This window comes from Mauremys mutica, chromosome 3, assembly GCF_020497125.1.
Source record: "Mauremys mutica isolate MM-2020 ecotype Southern chromosome 3, ASM2049712v1, whole genome shotgun sequence".
Taxonomy (NCBI): Eukaryota; Metazoa; Chordata; order Testudines; family Geoemydidae; genus Mauremys; species Mauremys mutica.
In genome coordinates, this window is record NC_059074.1 from 124,343,142 (window position 1) to 124,367,165 (window position 24,024).

General features: G+C 46.3%; 1 protein-coding gene across 6 annotated transcripts in view; it reads right to left on the reverse strand.

Annotated features, from left to right (window-relative positions):
• The window catches only part of C3H6orf118 (chromosome 3 C6orf118 homolog), a 54,351-nt gene extending 31,039 nt beyond the window's left edge, over positions 1-23,312 (reverse strand). For 3 of the 6 annotated variants that reach the window (XM_045008834.1, XM_045008835.1, XR_006577786.1), the window contains exons 1-5: positions 22,672-23,312; positions 15,599-16,298; positions 10,837-10,959; positions 6,134-6,193; positions 3,310-3,434 (exon numbers count right to left, since the gene is read on the reverse strand). In XM_045008834.1, coding sequence (XP_044864769.1) covers positions 3,310-3,434; positions 6,134-6,193; positions 10,837-10,959; positions 15,599-16,298; positions 22,672-22,817 — 1,154 coding nt within the window. In that variant the 5' untranslated portion in view covers positions 22,818-23,312. The remainder of the gene's footprint in view (positions 1-3,309; positions 3,435-6,133; positions 6,194-10,836; positions 10,960-15,598; positions 16,299-22,671) is intronic. The other 3 variants (XM_045008832.1, XM_045008833.1, XM_045008831.1) reach the window with 2 other exon arrangements.
• Positions 23,313-24,024: the final 712 nt, after the last annotated feature.

The window sequence follows — 24,024 nt, forward strand, 5'->3', positions numbered from 1 at the left end:
GCCATCGGCAACGTTGACCACGGACGCCTCTGCGCTCGGTTGGGGGGCTCACCTGGGAGACCTGCACACTCAAGGCCTCTGGTCAGCGAGCGAGCTCACACTCCACATCAATGTCCGCGAGCTCCGAGCGATCCGCTTTGCATGTCACACCTTTCGGACCAACCTACAAGGCCGCTGTGTGACAGTGTTCACGGACAACACAACAGCAATGTTCTACGTGAACAAGCAGGGCGGAGCCCGCTCGTCCCTCCTCTGCAAGGAAGCGATCCTCCTGTGGGGCTTCTGCGTGACCCACTCCATTCACCTGGAAGCGTCCTTTCTTCCGGGAGTGCAGAACACGCTGGCCGACCATCTCAGCAGGTCGTTTCTCTCCCACGAGTGGTCCCTCCGTCCCGACGTTGCTCACACGATCTTCCAGAGGTGGGGGTTGCCCCGGGTCGACCTCTTCGCCTCCAAGGCGAACAGGAAGTGTCTCCAGTTCTGCTCGTTCCGGGGGCACTCGCCGGGCTCTCTGTCGGACGCTTTCCTGTATCCGTGGCAGACTCACCTCCTCTATGCCTTCCCTCCGTTTCCGCTCGTGCACAGAGTGCTCCAGAAGCTTCGGAGGGATCGAGCCACCATGATACTAGTGGCTCCAGCCTGGCCGAGGCAGCATTGGTACACCCTGCTGCTCGAGCTCTCCGTTCGGGAGCCCATTACCCTCCCTTTCTGGCCGGACCTCATCACACAGGACTTCGGCAAACTCCTCCATCCGAACCTGCAGTCCCTCCATCTTACAGCCTGGTACCTGCGTGGTTGACCCACGCAGAGAGGGACTGTTCGGCGGCCGTGCAGCAAGTCCTGCTTGAAAGCAGAAAGCCTTCCACTCGTACCACCTACATGGCGAAATGGAAGAGGTTCACGCTCTGGTGTGACCAGCAAGGGCTCAACCCATTCGTGGTACCTGTCTCTACCATCCTAGACTACCTATGGTACCTTAAGGAGCAGGGTCTGGCGATTTCCTCCTTGCGGGTCCACCTCGCATCGGTGTCCGCCTTTCGTCCGTCAGTAGAGGGTCGAGCCATCTTTTCCAATCCGATGGTCTCACGCTTCCTGAAGGGCCTCGACCGCTTATACCCGCCAGTGCGTCGCCCTGCCCCGACCTGGGACTTGAACCTCGTCCTGGCCAGGCTCATGCGTCCACCATTCGAGCCTATGGCCACGTGTTCTCTCCTCTACCTCTCCTATAAAACGGCCTTCCTGGTTGCCATAACATCGGCAAGGAGAGTCTCGGAGCTCCGAGCGTTGACGGTGGGCCCCCCCTACACCGTCTTTCACGCGGATAAGGTGCAGCTTCGTCCTCACCCAGCCTTCCTACCAAAGGTGGTCTCGGCCTTCCACCTTAATCAGGACATCTTTCTCCCGGTCTTCTTCCCGAAGCCCCATGCTTCGCCCCGGGAACAACAGCTCCACACCCTCGACGTCCGTAGGGCGCTGGCGTTTTACATCGACCGGACAAGGTCCTTCCGGCGTTCCACGCAGCTCTTCATCGCAGTCGCTGATCGCATGAAAGGCGAGCCGGTCTCTACCCAGCGCATTTCCTCCTGGGTGACTCAATGCATCAGGTCATGCTACGAGCTGGCTCACGTGACACCATGCCGACTCACCGCTCATTCTGCGAGAGCGCACGCCTCGTCAGCCGCCTTCCTGAGCCATGTCCCCATCCAGGACATCTGCAGAGCGGCCACCTGGTCTTCGGTCCACACCTTCGCCTCCCACTACGCGTTGGTGCAGCAGTCTCGAGAGGATGCAGCCTTTGGCTCTGCGGTATTGCATTCCGCCACGTCTCACTCCGACCCCACCGCCTAGGTAAGGCTTGGGATTCACCTAACTGGAATGCATTGGAGCAATCACTCGAAGAAGAAAGGACGGTTACTCACCTGTAGTAACTGTTGTTCTTCGAGATGTGTTGCTCCAATCCATTCCAGACCCGCCCTCCTTCCCCACTGTCGGAGTAGCCGGCAAGAAGGAACTGAGGAGCGGACGGGCCGGCTGGGGTATATATTTAGCGCCATAGCGGCGCCACTCCAGGGGGCGCCAGCCTGCCCGCCGGGGTTGCTAGGGAAAAAAGTTCCGGAGAAGCCGTGCACGCGCGGCGCGCACACCTAACTGGAATGGATTGGAGCAACACATCTCGAAGAACAACAGTTACTACAGGTGAGTAACCGTCCTTTTGTTATTCCCTCTGAGCCCAACACAGTTGGATTCATGGTAACTAAGGCAGCTGGGTTTGCTACTGGACAAATACAGAAAATAGTAAAAATAGCATTTTTCTTAAAATCTAACCATTTGTAAGATATGGTGCATATACAGAATGCATGAAGTTGTGAGATGTTATAAAAATTTTACAACACACTCCAAACACAACACACAAAACCATTCTCTGAAGTGTCCCTAGCCACTGTTTGCCAGAAGCTGGGAATGGGTGACAGGGAATGGATCACTTGATGATTACTTGTTCTGTTCACTCCCTCTGAAGCACCTGGCACTGGCTACTGTCAGAAGACAGGATACTGGGCTAAATGGACCATTGGTCTGAATCGGTATGACCGTTCTTATGAGCCATCCCAAACTCATGTCAATAAAACCCTTCTCCCATACCACTCTGTCACACAATCTGTCTCTGTAGACACCTACACACATGTATAATTGTTTGGTATAATTGTTTGTCCACTGTTAATTAGCTACTTGTTTTTGCTGCAGTTTCCTTTGGTGTAAACAAGGCTTTGTCACACTTTAATATCGTAATGATCATAGAATCATACATAATAAGTTTGGAAAGCACAGTGTTAATGCTGTTATGTACACAGTTTTGATCAAATAAAAATAAGTACACAACAAAATAAACAGACCTATTTGTCTAGGTAGCTCATGCATCTAATCTAGGTAGCTCATCTAACCTAGGTAGCTCATGCACAATCTAACCTAGTTGACTTTTGCAAAAGGGGGCAAAAGTCAACTAGGTTAGATTGTGACTCGTTAGTTCTTGACTTTGATGGAAGGGGTGTTGGAGGCAGGAGCATGTGATTGAATGAATGTAGGTGTAATAATATTGTAAGAGTGTATTTGAAACAAAAAATGGTTTGTCTCCAATTCATGTGAATGGGTCACCAGCAAGATTTCAACAGTCCAGTATGGACTCAACAACTTGAGCTAGGAATAACTCCATTTATTTTGCGGTAGTAACAGATTCTCATCCTCTATGCATACTAGGCACTAGAGTGAGATAACACATCTGGTTTGCATGTCCCTTACACTTATGGCACTTACTCTTCATTTCTCTCCAAGACACTTTTGGCTTTTTTCACAAGGGTCTGTACTTCTCGCCTGATCGCTTCTATTTCTTGTGTCTTCACGGGTCTTTTCCCCATACCTTTCACCTGAGCCATCAGTGTCTGAGATTAAATAAACAGGAGTGAAATATGAGGACATGCATGTTTATAACGGGCATACAGAAGAAACATACAAGAACTTGTACCATTTTTCTTCACTGAATATGCAGGACCTAGCACAATATATATATATATATTTTAGGTGAAAAATCAATTCTTAGGGAAGCTTCTGAATGAGGATAAGTGCTAATGCTAACACTTCCACTGATGAACCAGAAAAACACCCATCTCTATAAATAGACAATTCATTCTAATTCCACAGAGACATTGGAAAGGTAAAATAAAGGTGGTTACCAACAGAGAAAGGACTGACAATGCTGTGTCTCCCCTAGCCGACTGTCTCTCCATTCCTACCCAGCTGAAGGCTTTGCTGCTTGTGGGATACACAGTAGAGAAGCAACGAGAGGGATTAATGGGCTAGTTATGCTAGAGCAGGGGTAGGCAACTTATGGCACGTGTGTCGAAGGCGGCACGCAAGCTGATTTTCAATGGCACTCACATTGCCCTGGTCCTTGCCACTGGTTCAGGGCCTCTGCATTTTAATTTAATTTTAAATGAAGCTTCTTAAACATTTTTAAAAACCTTATTTACTTTACATACAACAATAGTTTAGTTATATATTATAGACTTATAGAAAGAGACCTTCTAAAAAGGTTAAAATTTATTACTGGCACGCGAAACCTTAAATTAGAGTGAATAAATGAAGACTCGGCACACCACTTCTGAAAGGTTGCCGAACCCTGTGCTAGAGAAAGCACACTTCCACTGCTGTCAGCTGTGCCAGGTTCATCATTACCTTCCACCGTGATTTCAACAGATCATCATAGTAATACAGCAGCACCAGGACCCCAGCACAGAGTGCCATTAAGGAAGGGAGGTGGTATCTAGGGTGAAATCCTCACCCCATTGAAGTAAATGGTAAACTCCCATTGGATTTTACTCCCACAGGATTTTCACCTTGAGCCTACAACAAAATCATGTACTTGTGGTTGGCAGGAGACCATTGACCTAAATGATTACTTTTATATTTCACAGTAAAAGCAAAATGAAAGTATAAAATGTCACCCAGTATCCTTGTGTTACGAGCTTCATGACAGCAATATATAACACAGCAGAAAACAAAACAATTGCCAGAGAGAATAAGGTGTGTCAACACAGCAACTGGGAGCATGCTTCCCAGCGCAGGCTGACGAATGTGCCCTAGCTCTCCTTGAGTAAGAGTGCTCAAACTAGCAGTGTGGTCACCACAGCATGTGTGGCGGGTTGGGCTAGCGCCCCTGAGAACAAACACGCCAGATTACCTGACTCCCTGGGTCTGTAGCCACACAACTATTTCTAGTGGGCTAGCTCAAGTGGAGCTAGTATGCGCCTGTCTACCCACTCTGGGATCATGTTCCCAGCTACTATGGATCCATACCCTTAAAGAGCCAGTTTCTGCTACCTGATTCAAAGCTACCCAGTCCCTGGCCCAAAGGACTACATGCTGCTGGAGAATCAGGTGAATCACGGCACTCTCCATCCCTGTCCTGCCTGCACTGCACCCCAGAACACTCCTGACATGTCTTTTTCTTCCCTTTTTGCTAAGGGGAAAGAAGGGGAGAGGGGCAGGGAGCTGATGCAGAAGGCGCAGGGAGCTAACTTTTCCAGTTTCATTCCAGTGGTGAGTTCCCGTGCACAGGAGGAATTCTCTTCCTGCTTTAAGGGAACAATACACCACCAAATTGCCTTGGACAGGAGTTTCTGGCTTGAAATGTTTACACAGCTCTGTGTAATTTTCAGTACAAATACCAAAGTTTAAATTCAGATTTTGTGCTTCCCACAAAACCACTGTGCAGAACATTTCTTGGAGGCACCCTCCCCACTCTCTTAGCTTTAAACATCTGGCTGTGTGAACATATTTTTATGTAACGTGTCTACACATAGCTGGATATTGCAGTTTGGCACTTATTCAGAATGCTTTCTTTCCCATTTGTGTGGGTGGTATTTTATGACGCAGATATAAGTCCACTAGGAATTGGAGTGAAACCGCTAGCTCACTCAACAGAGAGCAACAAAACAGATGTCAGTGGTAGTGACGAAAAGTCACTATCATTCTGTGGGTACTTCAACCAGTGACTTAGAGATAAATACTGAATTTAAATTACGAATCCCCGAGCCATTCGTTCTACTCAAATTCCCCCTTTGGACCACAGAAGAAAATGGAACATATCTTAATACAGAATGAACAGTGTGTAGATGCAGTATGCATCAATGAAGTCAAAGCCCCCAACAATACATATACTGCACAGCCAGAGTTCATGGTTGGGTGAACTGCTTCAACACATTCAATTCATGCTGTTTCTGCCAACTCTGTTTTTATGCCTGAAATCTGCTTCCACCTTAACCTTTTGCTTTTGGTGCTCCTGCAGAAGTCCTCATGAGCAGTGAAAGAATGGGCAGACTTTGGATCTTTGTATCAAAGATAAGTGCACATCACTTTCAGTGGTCCTAAATGTGTCTAAAGCACAGGACAAAATAAGGGCTATTCAGTTTCATGTAACTTGTTTCTGTGTGAGCATGTGTGTGCATGTGTCTGTTTGCATGTGTCCAAAGGAAGTTTTAACTTATGCATTTGGCTCCGCTCGCTGTTTTCTAAGTTTTGAATGCAAATAACGTTGACCTTGTGACCTCATTCTGCGCTGCCACTGGCAAATGCCTATTACCTTGTATTGTGTTGTAGGCAGAGAATCCAGAAGTATCACCATGTAGAGCTCATATTCATTCTAAACAAACAAAGAGGAATGAGGAACATTACAGAACAATTATCAACAGTGTTCAGAGATTATACAGACTGGATTCACTTTACATACTGTATGTGCTCTACAAGAACCTTTTCTGAAAGGGCTAGGAGTGAGTGTGGTCTTGATCTCACGGAAGTCATTTGAAAGAGCTGGATCATGTCATTTGTTAGTAAATATACCGATCAGAAGTGCATTCTTTCCACCCCCTTGAGCTTCCTTTAATGTAGACTGTCTTTGTTCTCCAACCCTCTTCCAACCCGCCGCTCCTTCCTTCTTGCTGCCATTCATCCAAGATAGTACTCTATTTCCTGCCTTTTGCCATTACCCACTGCCAACTATTGGAAGGCATTGGGGTGTGTTCACTTTCTTAACAAGTGTGAATTGTTGCCATTTCTCTCCCTCTCAAATATCAGACGGTATGTCAACCTGGCACTGTCTAATGGCAATGGCATAACTCGACTATGTACAGAACAGAAAGAGTGAAACTCAATTTTCGTCACTGAATTTTTAGGTTCTGTTCCATATTAGAGTCACTATCACCAGGGTACAGTTGGAGGGACAAATAGATTTGATGTCCAGAGAGTTTTACATGTTATCTTTCAACCTGACGACAGTTCAGAAACAGAGGGGGGATAACAAACACTGACTAATGCAGCTAGTTGATAATACAGTCATCAGTATTTTTCATACATAGATCTCTAAGGCCTGGTCTACACTGGGAGTGGGGGAGAATCGATCTAAGTTACGCAACTTCAGCTACGTGAATAACATAGCTGAAGTCGATGTACTTAGACCTACTCACCATGGTGTCTTCACTGCAGGGAGTCGACTTCTGCCGCTTCCCAGTCAACTCTGCCTGCGTCTTTCGTGGCGGTGGAGTACAGGAGTCGACGGGAGAGCACTTGGGGGTCGATTTATCACGTCTAGACTAGACGCAATAAATCAATCCCTGCTGGATCGATCACTGCCGATCCAGCGGGTAGTGTAGACATACCTTTAGAGCTTTACACAGGAAAGTATTATCATCCCCATTTTACAGAGAGGGAAATTAAGGCACTGAAAGGTTAACCCTGAATGACAAAAGTTTTGGCCAATGAAAAGTGCCGGTGTGAACAGCACTTTGTTGGCAGAGCACTCTCCTGCCAACAAAGCTGCCGACAAAGAGTGACTACACTGTGCGCCTTTTAGCAGCACAGCTGTAACTGCACAGACATGTCACTAAAAGGTGCATAGTGTAGACAAACCCTTAGAAACTGGAGAACAGCAGCCTAAATGAAGATGAAAGGCAAATATTGAAAATATAAGGAAAGATAGAGTCTGTAGCATTAATAAAGTCACAGTTAAAGACCTTGTGAAACTCAGGATTTAGTACCTTTTAATGGCATGTGCTCTATGCCTATTAAGGTTGAAGATTTTGTCAAGTTATGTTAAGAGACCTAGTTAATTGCTATAAACCTTCAAGTGTAACCTTTGATTTATGTATTTCCAATTTGCAGTTTAAAAATGAGGGAAAAAACCAAACTGAATTTTTTAAGGCTTGAACCTGCAGAGTGATTATAGATAATTTAATTTAGTGGTGGACTATGAATGGCACATTATGTGATAACATTAAAAATTTTATTTAATATAAAATAGTTAAGAAAATAGTCATTACAATATAACCATACGCTACATTTATACTTACATTTTAAGGTGAAATGAGGCATTTTTAGAGGTGATTAGTCCCTAAATGAAGAAAATGGGTATAATCCTTTTTCTAGTGGTTCCTTCATGGTGGATGGGCTTACCTAAGCTAAAAGTAGCAGGCTACCCTTTTTATAATCAGTTATAACACCCCTTAAATAATTAAAATTAAACGTATCTTTTACCATTCCTATATTTCCACTACCATGATTAACTATATTTTTACTTTTTCATTGGCTATTTAACATTAAATATGATTTTAATTAGCATTTGTGTAAATACCATACCACTAACATTTTCCAAAACATTAACAATTTATTTAAAACACTTGTAAAAACCAGTTAAGAGCAAACCATGTTTACAATGACCGCACTGCAGCTTAAGTTGGGGGGGTACGGTGACCATTTTGGCTGGGACAGGACCTTTTTAAGCCCTGTCCTGACTTTTTTTTTGGCAAAAGCGGGCATTTGTCCCATTTGCTCTTGCTGACTTGATCAGTTGGCAAGAGCAAACGAGACAAATGCCCACTTTTGTCAAACAAGCGGGGTACAGAGGAATGTGCGGGGTGGGGGGGCAGCAATGGTAGCCCACGCGGGGGGGGGGCGCTCGGATGAGCGACTCGTGCCAGCCCTGTAGGGGAGGGGAGTAGCTCAGGCTAGCCCCACATGGTGTCCCATTTTCCCTTTGGGAACTATGGTCACCCTAGCCGGGGGAGGGCATTGCCTGGCTTGCCGGGGGAGGGGGAACAGTTATTTACAGGCAGGAAGTGAGAGAAGGGCTCAGAAGCTGCTGCAAAAGTGGGTGTGGGAAGGGTTTTGGAACAGCGTGATGGATACTGGCAGGGGCAAGAAGTGATGGTCAATGACTGATCAAGGAGGCAGGGGTGAATCCATTATTCTACAGGTGGGTGGTGAGGCTGAGGTCTGCCCCATGGAGGCTTTGAGGGTATGCATGGGGATACACCTAGAGAGGGGTGGGTCTCTCTTTATGCATGGTGACGGGAGTCCCCTCGCAATGTACCAGTTCGTTACAGTGTTGAGACAGGGACTGACAAGGCTGATACTGCCAACCCAGGAATTTGATTCCCACTCATTCAGGATTGGGGTGTCACCAGCAGCAGCACTGCTGGGCATGGGGGCAGAAGCAATTCAGGCAATCGGATATTGGCATTCAGAAGCCGACAGAATGTATGTGAGATCCCAGGTAGTGAGTCAGTGTTAATTTATTGTACTTCCATTCCAGATGTTGGATGACCAGCCATGCAGATGGTGGTGTGGATCTGCAGGCACAGTATTGGGGTTTTTTTGAGCGCATAGGTAGGCATCCAAGTTGCCTGAGGGTTTGCAGCTGGGATTCAGTGATGAAGCAATCCTGAGATGGCACAGAAAGAGGGGCATGTTATGGAACCAGCTGATGCCACAGCTGTATGCTGTGAGGGCTTATCAGCAGTCACCAGATTTAATTGTGGTGCACATAGGGGAATGTGTGAAGGGGTGGACTTAATGGAGAACTTTTTCCAGGAGTAAAAGTTGTGTGGTTAGATATGCTTCAGTGCAGAATCTGGCAGGGAGCTGTGAAGCCTCCCCAAGGTGGACAAGGTAAGGGGGTATGTGAACAGGGAAGTGGCCAAATTCCTTGGAGCCATAGAAGGGTCAGTAATTTTGCATTCTGGCATAGTGTATGGGGCACCAGAGTTATTTCAGGACGATAGGGTCCACCTGACAAACTTGGGCACAGACACATTTTTGGCTGATATAACAGGGGCATTAGGAGATGTCTGGGAACCTGCCTGGATGGTAATTACTGGCACCTCCTTGTGGCAGATGTCCAGTTCAGGGGAAGGATAAGGTGACCAGATAAATGGCTTGGTGAAGGTCTTAAAAAGGAGCTGTTTTTTAAAGAAGCAGAAGTAGGGGTGGGGATTCGGGGCTCCTATGACTGGCATGGCAGGAAGCCGACCGCTCTTTCTTATAGTCCACCTTCAGGCTCGTTCAAGGGGTGGTGGATGGTAAGTCCCAGCAACAGGTTGGGAGGGGAAAAAAGGGTGGGAGAGGTGCTGGTGGAATCTCCTGGGAGATATTGAATGATCATGGAGTTTCCTGCACTGTACACTTTTATCTGCCAGGTAGTCCCAGACATCCAATAATAAGGTTGCACCCTGATTAAAACCGTATCAGGTGTCCCCTGTCCTTCGTTCGGTATAACCAGATAACATGACTTGGGGTTATGCCCGAACTTATTTCCAACTTGCTTCTGAACTGTTTTACTTAACTTTCCTTATATTTTACCAGGCCTCACTTGGCTATTGTCAAGCCTTTTGGGGCCTACATACATTTCAACATATTTTTATATGAATATAAGCAAACATTATCTTTATAGGCTACGCAAGCCCCCACCTCCCACTGTGTGCATGTTTACAGCTTGCGCAATGCTGCCATCCCCTGAATGGATCTGTGGAAGATTAGCAAAGTGATACCTGGTGATGGTAGGGGTGCAGAACAAGCTTTTGTCACCTCAAATTGCTGGGCATGCAGGCAGACTGACTTTTTCTACAGTTGCTCTCTCTCGCTCAACACTTCTCTGCTCTTGTATGTTTAGCAAAATAGAGCAGAGGAGCCAGGAGAGAGCATAAATGAAGACAGAATCATCCAACCCCTGTGGGAGCATAGCAATTACATACAAATTAGGAGGTTCTTTGAGGATATCAGGAGCACAGGAAAACTTAACAGGTGTGTCTGATTTTAATGTGTGGCCAAGAGATCAGGGAGGAATAAAAGGAAAGTATAAATGTGGAAATGCTGGTTGCATAGAGTAGTGTTAGCTGATTCAGTGACATTTTGTGAACGGTCCCTAGGGTGCATAGGGCACAACACTGGTAATACAAAACAGGAGTTAGAGAACCTTTAGATCACAATGTGCTAAGCCTGACTGGTATCTCTTACCTTAACTTCCTTCAGAATATCACCAAATATCAAAGAGCTGTTGCAAATATCTTCAAACACATCCCCAAAGACCTGCAACCGTTTGAAATGGGGACGGTTACAATCACAGATCTTCTGGAGCTCCTGCAGTAAAAATCAGAATTAACAACTGCACGCAGGTGCGTGTTGGATGCGTCATCCCCACTCAGCTCTAGGAGGTACAGACAGCACAGCACAGGCTTGAGACTCAGGGATATACTTTAAAGCAGTGACTCTCAAACAGCAGTCCTTCAACCCTCTGTGGATCTGTGGAGCCCTTTCTGAAAGATTGCAGGATTAGGCGGAGATCACTCAAGGAAAGATTTTCTCTCACTCATATAACATGGTTCACAGGATGAAAAATACATGTGGCGAACCCTGCTCAGCAATAAGAAGAAAGGCTCAGATTGGGAAATGAAAAGTAAGTGTTGTTTATAACAGCCAAGAGGAAATAAAGAGAAGCTTGAGGAAGAGTGTTATAGGCAGTGATTAGTATATTACGCCTGAATATATTGTTAAGTATCACTGCTTAGACATTTAAGGCCTATTCCTCAGCTGTTATAAATCAGTGTAACGCCACAGGCTTCCACAGATCTATGCCTGTTTACAACAGATGAGGATGTTGCCCTTAGAATCCATCATCTCATTCCTTAAAGAAAACTGTTAGCATGGAGAGTGAGAAAAAGAAGAAAATCTTGGACAAGGTATGCAACATTTATAACCTCATGGCTCGGGCCCTACCAGATTCCCAGCCATGAAAAATGCATCTCGGACTGTGAAATCTGGTCTCCCACCATGAAATCTGGTCTTTTGTGTGCTTTTACCCTATACTATACAGATTTCATGGGGGAAACCAGCCTCTCTCAAATTGGAGGTCCTGACTCAAAAGGAATTTGCAGGAGGGTTGCAATTTTAGGGGGGTTATGGTGCCACCCTTACATCTGTGCTGCCTTCAGAGCTGGGTGGATGGAGAGCAGCGGCTGCTGGCCGGGAGCCCAGTTCTGAAGGCAGAGTCGCTGCTAGCAGCAGCACAGAAGTAAGGATGGCCTGGTATGGTGTTGCCACACTTACATCCTGCCGCCTTCAGAGCTGGGAGGCTGGAGAGCGGCAACTGCTGACTGAGGGCCCAGCTCTGCAGGCAGCAGCGCAGAAGTAAGGGTGGCAACACCATACCAGGCCATCCTTACTTCTGTGCTGCTGCTGGCAGAGGTTCTGCCTTCAGAGCTGGGATCCCGGCCAGCAGCCACCGCTCTCCAGCTGCCCAGCTCTGAAGGCAGCGCCGCCGCCAGCAGCAGTGCAGAAGAAAGGGTAGCAGTACCGCAACCTCCCCTACAATAACCTTGCACCCCCCTCCCCACACACACTTCTTTTTTGGATCAGGACCCCCTACAATTACAACACTGTGAAATTTCAGATTTAAATAGCTGAAATCATGAAATTTACAATTTTTAAAATCCTATGACCATGAAATTGACCAAAATGGACCATGAATTTGGTAGGGCCCTACTCAGGGTGTTGTGACTGTTCATATAGGCATCTCTTCTGATTACAAAATCTTAGGCATTAGAGACAGAAGAGCTATGTCAGGTCATCTGCTCCATCCCCATCCACTGCAACATTTGCTCTATAGTGCTTCTAGTCTAGTCTTCTAGTGCTCTGTCCATCTCCAAATCATACCTGTTTCAGGGAGATGTCCTTATTCAGGTGATGAGACATGCACAGTTTCACTTTGTGAACATTAATATTTCCCAACAGAGGCAGAAAGGAAAATTTGCAGATTCGATCAAAAGCCAGAGTTTGCCATTGCTGCTGGCTAACAGCTTTAACTGTAGTCGACTTTCACAAAGTCGCAAAAAAATGTGATGGACTCAGACTTGTCCTGGAGGAAATATTCTCTGCATTTTTGTAGAGAAATGTCAATGTTTTTGCATCAAAACAGTTGTGGGGTTTTTTTTATTAAGGCTACACTGCTCTTTTATTCTAATAGCAAGATGCCATTTTCCTGCTTATGATAATGAACAGCATACAATCCCTTCATTTCAAATTGTGGCAAACCTCGCTCCTCTGATTCTGATTCACAACAATGTACCTTCTCTAGCTCATTCTACTGGCAGCATGACCATACTTTCTTCCCAGTGAAGAAAAGTCTCTCTTGATTCGTTATCACCTGTAACAGAGTCTCTTGGATGAAGAATTAGTAAATGCAAGGTTGGCCTATAAACTCTTGGTTTTCTGGGCATCTTTAATGCAACGTCAAGTCTATAATCAGGCAGTTCCTGGAAGGTCTCTCTCAGGCAGTTGTTCATTCCTTTGCCTACTCTCCTCTTGTTCTCCCTGATGCACCCTGGGACCAAGTGGAGAGATATTCCTCTAGGGCAGTGGTTCCCAAACTTTAACAACCCACAAACCCCTTTCACCTAAATGTCAAGTCTCGTGAACCCCCTCCTAAAAATGAATATTTCCAAGGATTTTCTCCCTAACCTCAGCATAAATTATAAAAGCAGTGATCTTGTAAATATAAAACTTCTTTTTATGACATGCTTATTACACACTATTTATTATTATTTATCGTTACAGGATTTTTATTACATTATGAAAACGGCAACACTCTTCCAAGATCTCACTTTTGTAGCTTGTATCAATTTTGATGAAGCCTGTTACAAGACAAGGCTCCTATCAGAGGCACCAGTAGAAGAAAGGGGTGGGCAAAGCCCCCACGCAACCTGGGCCCTGGTGGGGGGGCACCACCAGAAAATTGGGGGGGCCCATGGGGACCGCCAGAAAAAAAGGGGAGGGACCTACGGGGGGGGGGGCAGTCCAGGCAAACAACGCACGTTACGACAAAGCTTAAACTTGTTCTTCATAATAATTTTAAAACAACACTAGCAGCCTATTTAATTTTAAAAACAGCAAAAAATATTCACCTCTCTTTCTATTTCATATAAAGAGTCTTGAAGTTTCAATCTCCTCAGTGTGGTAGATATGCTTGCTCTGATCTGCTTAGCTCTTCGAAGTCCCCAAGGCTCCGAGCTGCTGGCCCCGTGCTGCCTGGGGTCCCTATGGCTCTGTCGCCATTACGGAATTTTTTCCCCAAGAACCCCCTGTAACATTTCGTGAACCCCCATGGGTTCACAAACCCCAGTTTAGGAACCACTGTTCTAGGAACACGTATTGCAAGTGGAAGTAACCAACTTCTTAGCCAATTCTCTCAGCATGGCAGCTTGTGTCTCAGAGGAGCCAAAGGTCTGGTGGTGGTTATCCATCCTCAAGCACTTGGCCCTCTTACCAGAAATGTACACTTTGTCCTAGTGCAGCTGCTGCAGTAGGTTGGAGGCATCCAAGAAGTGGGAGCACTCCTTTCCTTAGCTGTTCATCACCCATTTCATTGCCAACAAGCGGTTTGCACAATGCTCTCACTGCTGCCTCTTTCAAGCCTGGACTATCAGTCTCCCTCTCTGCCGAGCAGCCATGACTAGTCACTGGCCTGTTAAGCTCAACTCCCTGTCTGCAAATACCCCTGATCACCTACCTGCGGCACTCTTATAAAATAGCTAATGTGCAAATTGGGGGAGGGGGAGCTTTGGCTCTTGCACAGCCACAGGATAACATTTCAAAAACCTTGTATGCTGCAGTCAGACAGATTTCTGTTTCTGCCATAGTAGTTTTAGCTCTCTAGTTATCTCCCTGCCTACTGCATCATTCCCAAGGTCTCTGAATACCACGGTGACCTAGGCAGACAAAGCTGACAGAGAGGACAATTAGGAGCCATTGTATCAATCGCCAAGGACAACTAAGCTATCTAAAGTCCCCCTGGCCCATCAATAGAGTGGCCCATCAGCAAAACAGCATCCCTCCTTAGAGACCTCTGCAACCTGGTGGGTTTCAAGAATACACAACAATTAGTGTTGGTGACTTGAATGCTGCAGTGCAAGCAGGGATTCTATGGTGCACCAGAGAACCTCTGCTAGTACCATCTTCATCCCATTCTGAGATTCACATCCAAGCTGGACACCCTTAATCAAGGCCAGTTTTAGAGTGGGAGACCACTTGCATTGAAGGGTGGATGCAAAAAGCTTGGCTACATCACCTCCCAAACTCTCTCTTGATTCAAGCTGAATAGAGTGCCCAACTGGAGTCATCCAGTATGCAAAGCCCAAAGCCTCATCCCAAATCAAATCATGGTTAGCCTGTATTCCTGCTGTTAAGTTTAAGAACTCAAGAGCAAGATCAGGATTAGCCAATACCCTGTGCTTCTGAGAAAGGCCCCATGCGATACATGGTCATTGGGACCAATACTGACACACTGTCAGCCTGTGCTATGATTCTTCCTTGGCCTAGAACAAATTTGTACCCACCCTCACACCCCTGCGCACCATGAAAAGGATCAAGGGACACAAGCCCTTGTAAAAATGATTCTCTCACATGCCCAGACAGAAATACATTTCCCTGCTCACAGCAGTATTAATCAGCTGTTAGGTGACCCAGCATTGCAGTTCGGTGCCCAAATGAGAACCTAACAAGTCTTTTCAGTCTCTAACTACTACTAAATGAATCTGGGACTGTAACTCCTTGGCTACGAGTGGGGCTTTCATGTAGCAATGATCAGATTTATCATTTCTTACCGTGTCCAGTTTAGAAAGTTTGTAGGATCTGGGGGGAGATGGTGGTGGTGTGGTGTGGTGTGTGTGTGTGGGGTGGGAGGATGTGTTGTTTTTGTAATAATTACTGAGATGCTTTTCCTTACCTGAGCCAACTTCCTTTCATGCCGCTCTGATGCTTTGCTCCCAGTGATGTCATTCTCTAGCAGATCGTGCTTGGCAATAAAATCCCTCTGAAAATGTAAAAACTTGTTAAACTGATCAGTTTTAGTCACTCCAGCCAAATATGAAGGCATAAACCGGTACTCGTCCTTAGCAACTTCAGCAGCACAACGTCGGCTGTTCTTAACTGGCTTGTACTTCAACACCTTCATCTCTGGCACATCTAACTCTTCTCTTTTAAGTGGCTTTTTGAGTCTGTCGGTTTCCTCCTCTATTTTCTTTTTAAGCTCTTTCAGCTGCTTTTCCAAAGGAGTAGAAGTTAATGGGCCATTCACTGAGCGATCAACACTGGCCATGAGGGCCTGAGAGTGTCTGGAGATAGGAGAGGCGGATTTGGCAAGTACTGGAACCAGTGTGGTGCTGGGGGTGAAATCAGCCAAACTATTTTTCATCTTCTTGGCTGTCTCATTTTGAGCTGGGAGTTGCTTTCTTTCTGTCATGAAACGTGCTTGTTTCTTGGCGCTGTCCCAGTATCCCGGTTTTACAGTCTCTCGGGGCTTATAAAGCTTGTTATGGTTTAAGTGTCCTGAGGTGTAAAGTTGAACATCGGCTCTGTGGGCCTTTTCCAAGCCATCTAAAAGATGAGTCAGGCTCCTCTCTTGCTTGCTTTCCGCCATAGTAAAACTGATGATTATATCACAGAAAACAAGAAAAAGTAGTATAGTTTTAGTTGAGAAAAACATTGAAGATATGCCTCAGCTCTTCTAGCTTCATAATAAAATATTTTAAGTGAAATTAGTGGATGGATTCTCAGCCCTGGATAGCCAAGCCCATGAAGTATGAAATCAAACAGCATAGGAAGCAGTCGTGTCAAATTCAACATGACTTCCTCACAATGTGCCCCATTCAGCATGCCTCAATCTTGAGCTGGGAGTACCACCTGTAGGGCTAAAAGTCTGAATCCATTCTCCATGCCCAGTAAATTGCTGATCTCATCCCTACAACCATACCTGTAGGTGCCAGTTGTGCTGGGAATTTTTGTAGGACCCTTGAATGACTTTAGACTCTACAATGAGATAGACTGCAAACACAGTGATCTGTGGAAAACTATAAGAAAGAATTCCAAGAGTTGCCAGAAATATTAGTGACGTGGAAAACTGTGAGGGGAATTTCCTGATTATTTGCAGAGAGGAAGTGAGGGGTTGTTTTTGTTGTTTTTTTAAAAAAAAGCCTTTTGTAACACATCTGATTGTCACTCACATTCTGTTTCAAAGTTATGTCTTAAATCAGATCACTGTCCTGTCATGGTCTCTTTGAAGTCACTCAGGAAAATGCCATTTCTGCAAAGCATCTGACAGAGGACGTCTGTGTAGTTTCATCAGGAAGCAATGTGGGAGAGCTGTGCATAAAGCCCTAATCCTACACCTATTTATACCTTTGCTTAACTTTAAACACTTTAAAGTCCCACTGATTTCAATGAGATTACTCATGTGCTTACAGTTAAGCATGTGTATGCATAAAAGCTTGCAGGATCAGGACCTTAGTACTACACCCAGTGTGTGACTCAGTCTACAGTAGCTAAACAACCAAGTGTAACTAAGGTGCTTAAGTTTAAACTCAGTTGCAGCAAAAAGTTCATCTAATAGAGTTTGGGCAGCCACACTAGACGTGTTAGAAGGAGAAATATTTTGCATATGCAGGAGCCTAAGCTACTCAACGTGGTTTTTGAGTATAGCTGTAACATAGTTTGACTCCATGCACAGCAGCCAGTTATCACAGCTTTTTCGTCACTATATGTAGGTTGGTATTTACCCAACAAATCTGTTGGACAAACCAGGCTTTGCAGAAGTATGTGCTGGCCCCCCATCTTTGCTGGCCGTAGGACAAAGTTTGAAAATCAGATTTAAACATGGTTCAATCACTGCTCCATCTAACATAACACAACGTGACACATCAGTATTGTCTGTGGCCACCCCTTGTTTGGGGCTAGGCCTGGCAGAGTGTGGGACACGTTTTTTAAAAAGGAGATTTGCCAAGGCTTGGTTACAATTTTCCTTGATAGTAAATTGATATGAGAAAGTGACAAACCACCCAATACTCCCCCTGCCCTCCCACCCCTCAAGGTTTACATTTCTTTTCTTTTAAAAAGCCAATTCTAATTCACTTCTAATTCTAAAACAGCTTCATTGTTATCTGGACAGACTTGTGTGGAGGGATTGAACTGAATGTTCTTGTGGTAAAAGCACATGAGAGAGAAAAGAGCACACTGCCAGGTTTAAGGAAGGGGAGAAGCTATGACAGCTGGAAATGAAGGGTTAATGGGGTTATCCGTCATCAATTAAATCCCAGCTTGTTTCTTTAAATAAACAAAACAAAACCCCTTTGTAGCAGATGCTTTTATTTTCTCCTGCAGCACAATAGAGTGACCAGTAGGATGGGTGCATGTAGGGAGGCAGAAAGGGTCTGGCAGCATCTAGCCATTACAGTGCAGTTCTCCCGTGTGCAGTCAGGGGAGGGCCCGAGGAGAGCTCCACCCTCGATGGAGAATATAGAGCTGGGCTGAGATCAGAGCATGCTCACAAGTTGTCTTTTTAGTTCCCTGTGGGGCAGAGCCATGGTAGCCCACAGTTCTCCTGTGGCTTTGGAGACTAAACTAGCCCTGGAGGTCATCTCCTCCAGGTCAGATTTGAGGCGCAATAGTAGGGCAGTGTGGGGAAATGTTCATTACTGCTGCCTATGCTGCACCTGGTCTGTGGATTTTTTTTTTAAAAAAAGGAACTTCAGTTTTTCAGGATCACTAAATTCACACACTTAAAACCAGAAGAAAAGTCCTGGCATATTTAACCAATCCAGCGCCTTGATTAAATTAACACCCAGTTTTATACTAAATATAGCAATGAAATCCACTGGTTGGACCAGAGTCACAGGTAAGTAAAAAAGTCTAGAGGGAGGCTAAGTGGAAGCAAACCTATGCTTTCATACAGATCCCTCAACATTTATGATATGCCAACTTAGATTCCCTCTAGACTCTTTCTAAACTCATTTATGTAGACTCACAGGGGCACATTCAGTCAGGAAATGTAAATTAGATTCCCTTACACTAAACAGGACAGCCATAGAGCTACTTACACCCACTCGCCCAGTGTCTGGAGTGTGTGCTATTGTAATTTGCACCTCAAAGAGTTAAAAAATGTTCATTAATTAGCTCCTCCCTTACTTTGGTTTACACCTTTTACATCTCATTCCAGGCTCCATGGTATACACGGTACATCAATGTATAATCCTTTAGACATCAGTGTGTACAAATAGCTTAAAGGGAACTTAAACTAGAGAAAGGGGATCTAACTTACACATCCCATCTGAACTTGGCCCATTGCATTTTATTATAAGGAGACAAGTTGAGATTCTAATCTGATTTTAGATTCTAAATGCTCTGGAGCAGGAACTGTGTCTTTGAATGTGCTTGTACAAAACTTAGCACAAAGGGGTCCAGATCGTACCTCTGGACATTGTTATAATATAGGAAATTACATACAACAAACTATGTTAAAGAACATTATTAAGGTTGCAAATTCAAGTACGCAAAAGTTAAGATTAAGAAATGCCAGAATTAAGTTAGGACTGTCTGTGCAAACTTAATTCACTCCCCCCTTGTGAGTCCGTCCTGTATACTGAATGAGGTAGGGGCCCTACGGGAAAATATACTATAGTACTAAAGGTGGGTGGGAGCATGGCTCATCTCCCTTGCCCCTCCTTACTTGGGAATTCAGGGAGCTCCTGCCCAGATGGTGTCCCAGAGGCTGCTAAAACCATGTGCAGGGTCTAGGGCAGATTTACAGAAGCACATAAGCAGGGGAGGGATAGCTCAGTGGTTGGAACATTGGCCTGCTAAACCCAGCGTTGTGAGCTCAATCCTTGAGGGGGCCACTTAGGGATCTGGGGCAAAATCAGTACTTGGTCCTAGTAGTGAAGGCAGGGGGCTGGACTCGATGACCTTTCAAGGTCCCTTCCAGTTCTAGGAGGTAGGTATATCTCCAATTATTTATTTATAGAACGTCCATACTGGGTCAGACCAAAGGTCCATCTAGCCCAGTATCCTGTCTTCCAACAGTGGCCAATGCCTGGTGCCCCAGAGGGAATGAGCAGAACAGGTAATCATCAAGTGATCCATCCCTGTCACCCATTCCCAGCTCTTGGCAAAGAGAGGAGCCTGGTCTGACTCTCTCTCACCCACCCAGATGCTAGGACTATGTGCTGGCCTGGGGGTGTAAGGAAAGAAGGGGTTGTCCAGGCAGCCCAGCCGGGCTCTCTCCATTCCCCTGCCCACAGTGCTGCTACGGCTCTGGCAGGTCACTGGTATTCCTAGTGCAGTGGGAGTGACAAGGCTGAGCTCTTCCCAATATTTAGTGATTTGAGCCAAAACATTTGGAGCTTATCTACAAGAACAATTCCTGTAGTTGTTCATGGCAAGCAGGGGCGTGAGTGTGCGCTGTACTAGCCTTCTGGGGTCTGATTGTCTGTCAGCATCCTGCTGATGTGTGTTAGCAGCTTGGCAGAGCGCTTTGAGCTAGTCCTCTTTGAAATGAGACTAGCTCAAAGCGCATCATCAAAAACTGGGGAATGCGCATCAGCACAGTGCTGAGGGACAGTCAGACCACAGCAGGCTAGTGCAGAGCAGATTAACACCCCAGTTTGCCACAAACTCATTGTTCTTGTGGACAAGTCCTTAGCTAAATCTCAATAGACTCTCACCAGACACAGAAAAGGCACTTTTGTAGCATGAGGGGATCTCCCCGTCCTGAATGTCAAACAATGGAGGTGCTAATGCTTCTTAGAGAAAAGGTCCCCAGAATCCATTATAATGGACAGTATTAGGAAACAAATATAGGGGCTTGCTACTACCTCACCCTATAATTAAAAAAGAACAAGCAACAGCGTAAATAAATGTGTTTTATAATATTCTACAGTATTTGTCCAAAATAGTACATTGTACAACAGTACATTATAATACAATACTACATTATAGCTCCAGACTGCAGAGCCTGGAGCCTTTCCTGTGCAAAACTCGAGTAGTTCTTTTACAAGGTTACTTATGCCTGTTGAGTGTTCTCAACCCCCAAGTGCTGCTCAGATCATGCTCTGACACTGTAAGCTCACAGGGCAGAGAACTTGAGTTCAATTCTGGTCCTATTTATGCTGGTGTAAACAGAATTATTGGAGTCTTTGGAGTTACTCCATACAGGGCCGGCTTTAGGGTGATTCCCCCGATTCCCGGGAATCGGGCCCTGCGCCTAAGAGGGGCCCCGCACCCTCTGCCGAAGTGCCGCCGGAAACAGCAGCAACCGATTGAGCTGCTGCCAAATTGCAGCCGTCTTCAGCGGCATTTCGGCGACAGCTCTTTCGAATCGGGCCCCACACGTCCTAAAGCCGGCCCTGACTCCGTATTTATCGCAGCGAAGCTAGGAGCAGGTTGGGACCCTGCATCTGCCGTTATGCTTTACGTAGCACCAACTACATGGCTGGTATTGAATAATGAATGGTAGTAATCCTGCTTTGCTTCTCGGGCTTGAGTAAACTGAAAGCACAGTTCATTTTCAGACATTCCAAACCTGCAGAAAAAACGCAGACATTGGGCTTGGTTTTGGCTTAATTGGGTTGTGAGAGTTGCTTGTTGGCTAGTTTTTGGCCTGTAGCTTGTTGCAGCTTGTTGCTTCTGTTTTTTTTATCAGCCCCCGGCAAGCCGGGGCAAAGGGGGGGGACAGAGTCAGGGATGCACAGTGGGCCCACCACAGTCCCAGACTGCACGCTGGGGGCAGGGTCGGATTAATGCAGGGGCTTTAGGGGGCTGCATCCCAGGGCCTTGGACTAAGGGGTGGCCCCGCAGGCCCACGGGCTGGATGGGGCCTGCTGCTTCTTTTGATCCAGCCGGCGGCAAGTTTCTGCGCTGAGGGCCAGTCACTAGTCCCTGAGCCTCGGCACCCTGCCACCCGCTCTCATGGGCAAGGGGCGTTCAGGGGCATGGGCAGGGAAGGGGATGCGCACACACGCTTAGCACCGCTGCCACACACAGTCATGCATGCAGGGAGACGCGCACACACGCTGTAGCTGGACTGGAGCCCAAAACACCTGATTCAAGCTCTCATTCTGATTGGCCGGGACCAGGGGCGGGCCAGGGCTGGGAGCCAAACAAGAAACTACAAGGTACTGTAAAAGCCGTGAAAGCCAAAAAGCTAGCCACCACGCAGCGCACGAGCCAACTCAGCCTAAACCAAGCCCAATTTCCACTTAGTTTCTGCGGATTTGGCAACTCTGGGGGATCCTGCCTTAGCCCCGCTGCGCCGCCGACCAGGAGCCGCCCGAGGTAAGCACCTCCTGGCCAAAGCTTGCACCCCACACATCCCCTCCTGCACCCCAACCCCTTAACCCAGCCCAGAGCCCCCTCCTGCACCCAAACTCCCTCTCAGACCCCACACCTCCACCCCAACCCTGTGTCCCAGCCCTGAGCCCCCTCCTACACCCAAACTCCCACCCAGAGCCTGCACCCCAAACCTCCTGCTGCACCCCAACCCCCTGTACCATCCCTGGCCCCACCATCCAGCTGAAGCTGCACCCTCTTCCGCACCCCAATCCCCTGCCCCAGGCCTGAGCCCCCTCCTGCACTCCAACCCCCCAGGGACCCCATAAAATCGAATAGCCCTAGGCCCACAGGAGAGTTAATCTGGCCCTGGCCAGGGGGATCTAGTCACATGGAGTGTTGGGGTTCTTCGGGATTGGCTTGTTTTGGCCTTGTTTTGAAATGGGATTAGCTTGATTTTTGGCTTATGGTGATAGTCGCGGTGCTTAAAGTTGGCAACTGTGATGGTTTTCTGTAGCGCCCTTTCACTGCACCTTCTCGTGGTAACTCACTCATTGCGCACGGCCCGGTGCACGGCCTCCAGGACCCACCCAGGCACCTGCGTTGCTTTTTAAAAACGATTTGCTCTAACCACTTTCCCACAGAACCCAGCCACGAGAGACACATTGCAGCAGGGGCCCGAATGGCGGAACAATAACTTACGTCAAGGCTCCGCCGTCCGCTCGCACTGGCTCCGCTGTGTATCCAGCATAACTGCTTCCCTTCGGCCGGGTGCTGTTACCGAGGAAACCAGCTAAACATTCTGCCTTCCACCCGCCTCGCTCCTGCTGCTGCTGCTGAGCAACCATGCACGCTGCTGTGAAGGGAACCTCAGAAGGGAAGGGTATTTCCCCGTGGAGCCCAGCAAGCTTGTGGAATCAAAACCGCCTCCCTCGTGGGAATCCTTTTTCACCTCAAGGTTTCCAGTTGATGACTGGTATTTTAAATTCCAACCAGATTGTTTTTTGTTTGGAAATACTGATCTGTTAAAACACACTGGACAGTTGGACACATTCCTAGGAGCTATTCTGAATCCCAAGGAGCAATAGCCTGTCCTTCTTTGTATACTGAATACACTTAACACCTTGTGCAAAGCCTATTTCTCCCTGCTGTCACAGTTCAATATTTGCAAACAGAGAACACCCCTGAAAATTACTATCTCAATAATTTAAACTCTTCAGATCAAAGACTATCTTTGTTTTTGAGTCTGATACAGCATCTAGCATATCATAAATAATCATTAAATAATAACTTAGTACTCATGTAATTGAGGGCTGTTAGGCCTGGCTTGAGCCAGGTATTGTGCGGGCAGATGCATTGCAAGCTCTTATGTAATATGACTCAATGACAGCACAGTGCAAGTTCAGTTTTGGCACAATGATATACTGTGTCAGAGATACGCTGGTAATATAACAGGGGTTTATATTTACAGATGTGTGGAGCACAGCAAGGGCCCTGGTCCCATGGTATACTTCCTGCGTAAAGTATTCTTGATAGATATCACAACACAATGGCATCACAATGGTTAAACTTAACACCCACCTTCTGCTTACTCTGTACACATGATACCATATATCAGAGGTTAATATCTGCTGCTTTGTGAAGGGGTGCTTCCATGGTGGGCTCATTCCAAGCACACTTCTAAACGCATTATTAATATATAATTATTAAGCTTTCCACCTAAGACACTCAGATACTATAGTACTGGAGGACACAGATTCTTAGTAGATCAATAAATAACTACAGTAGTAGTATTTAACTGCTATAAAAGTACCACTTATTACTGATCATCTTACTACTACAATACAAAAGGCATCATGAGGTATTTATAAGGTATTTATTTTACAGAATACTTCTGGAAGGCACAACAATGAATTATGAACACAAGGAGCACCACAAAACAGAATTTAAAGAGATCCAGGCCACCAACAAATATTACAAAATAAGAATAGGAATGGGGAAGAACTAAGAATGGGCTCAGGCCTGCGAAGATGAATTTGCAGAACCAGGCGCAGT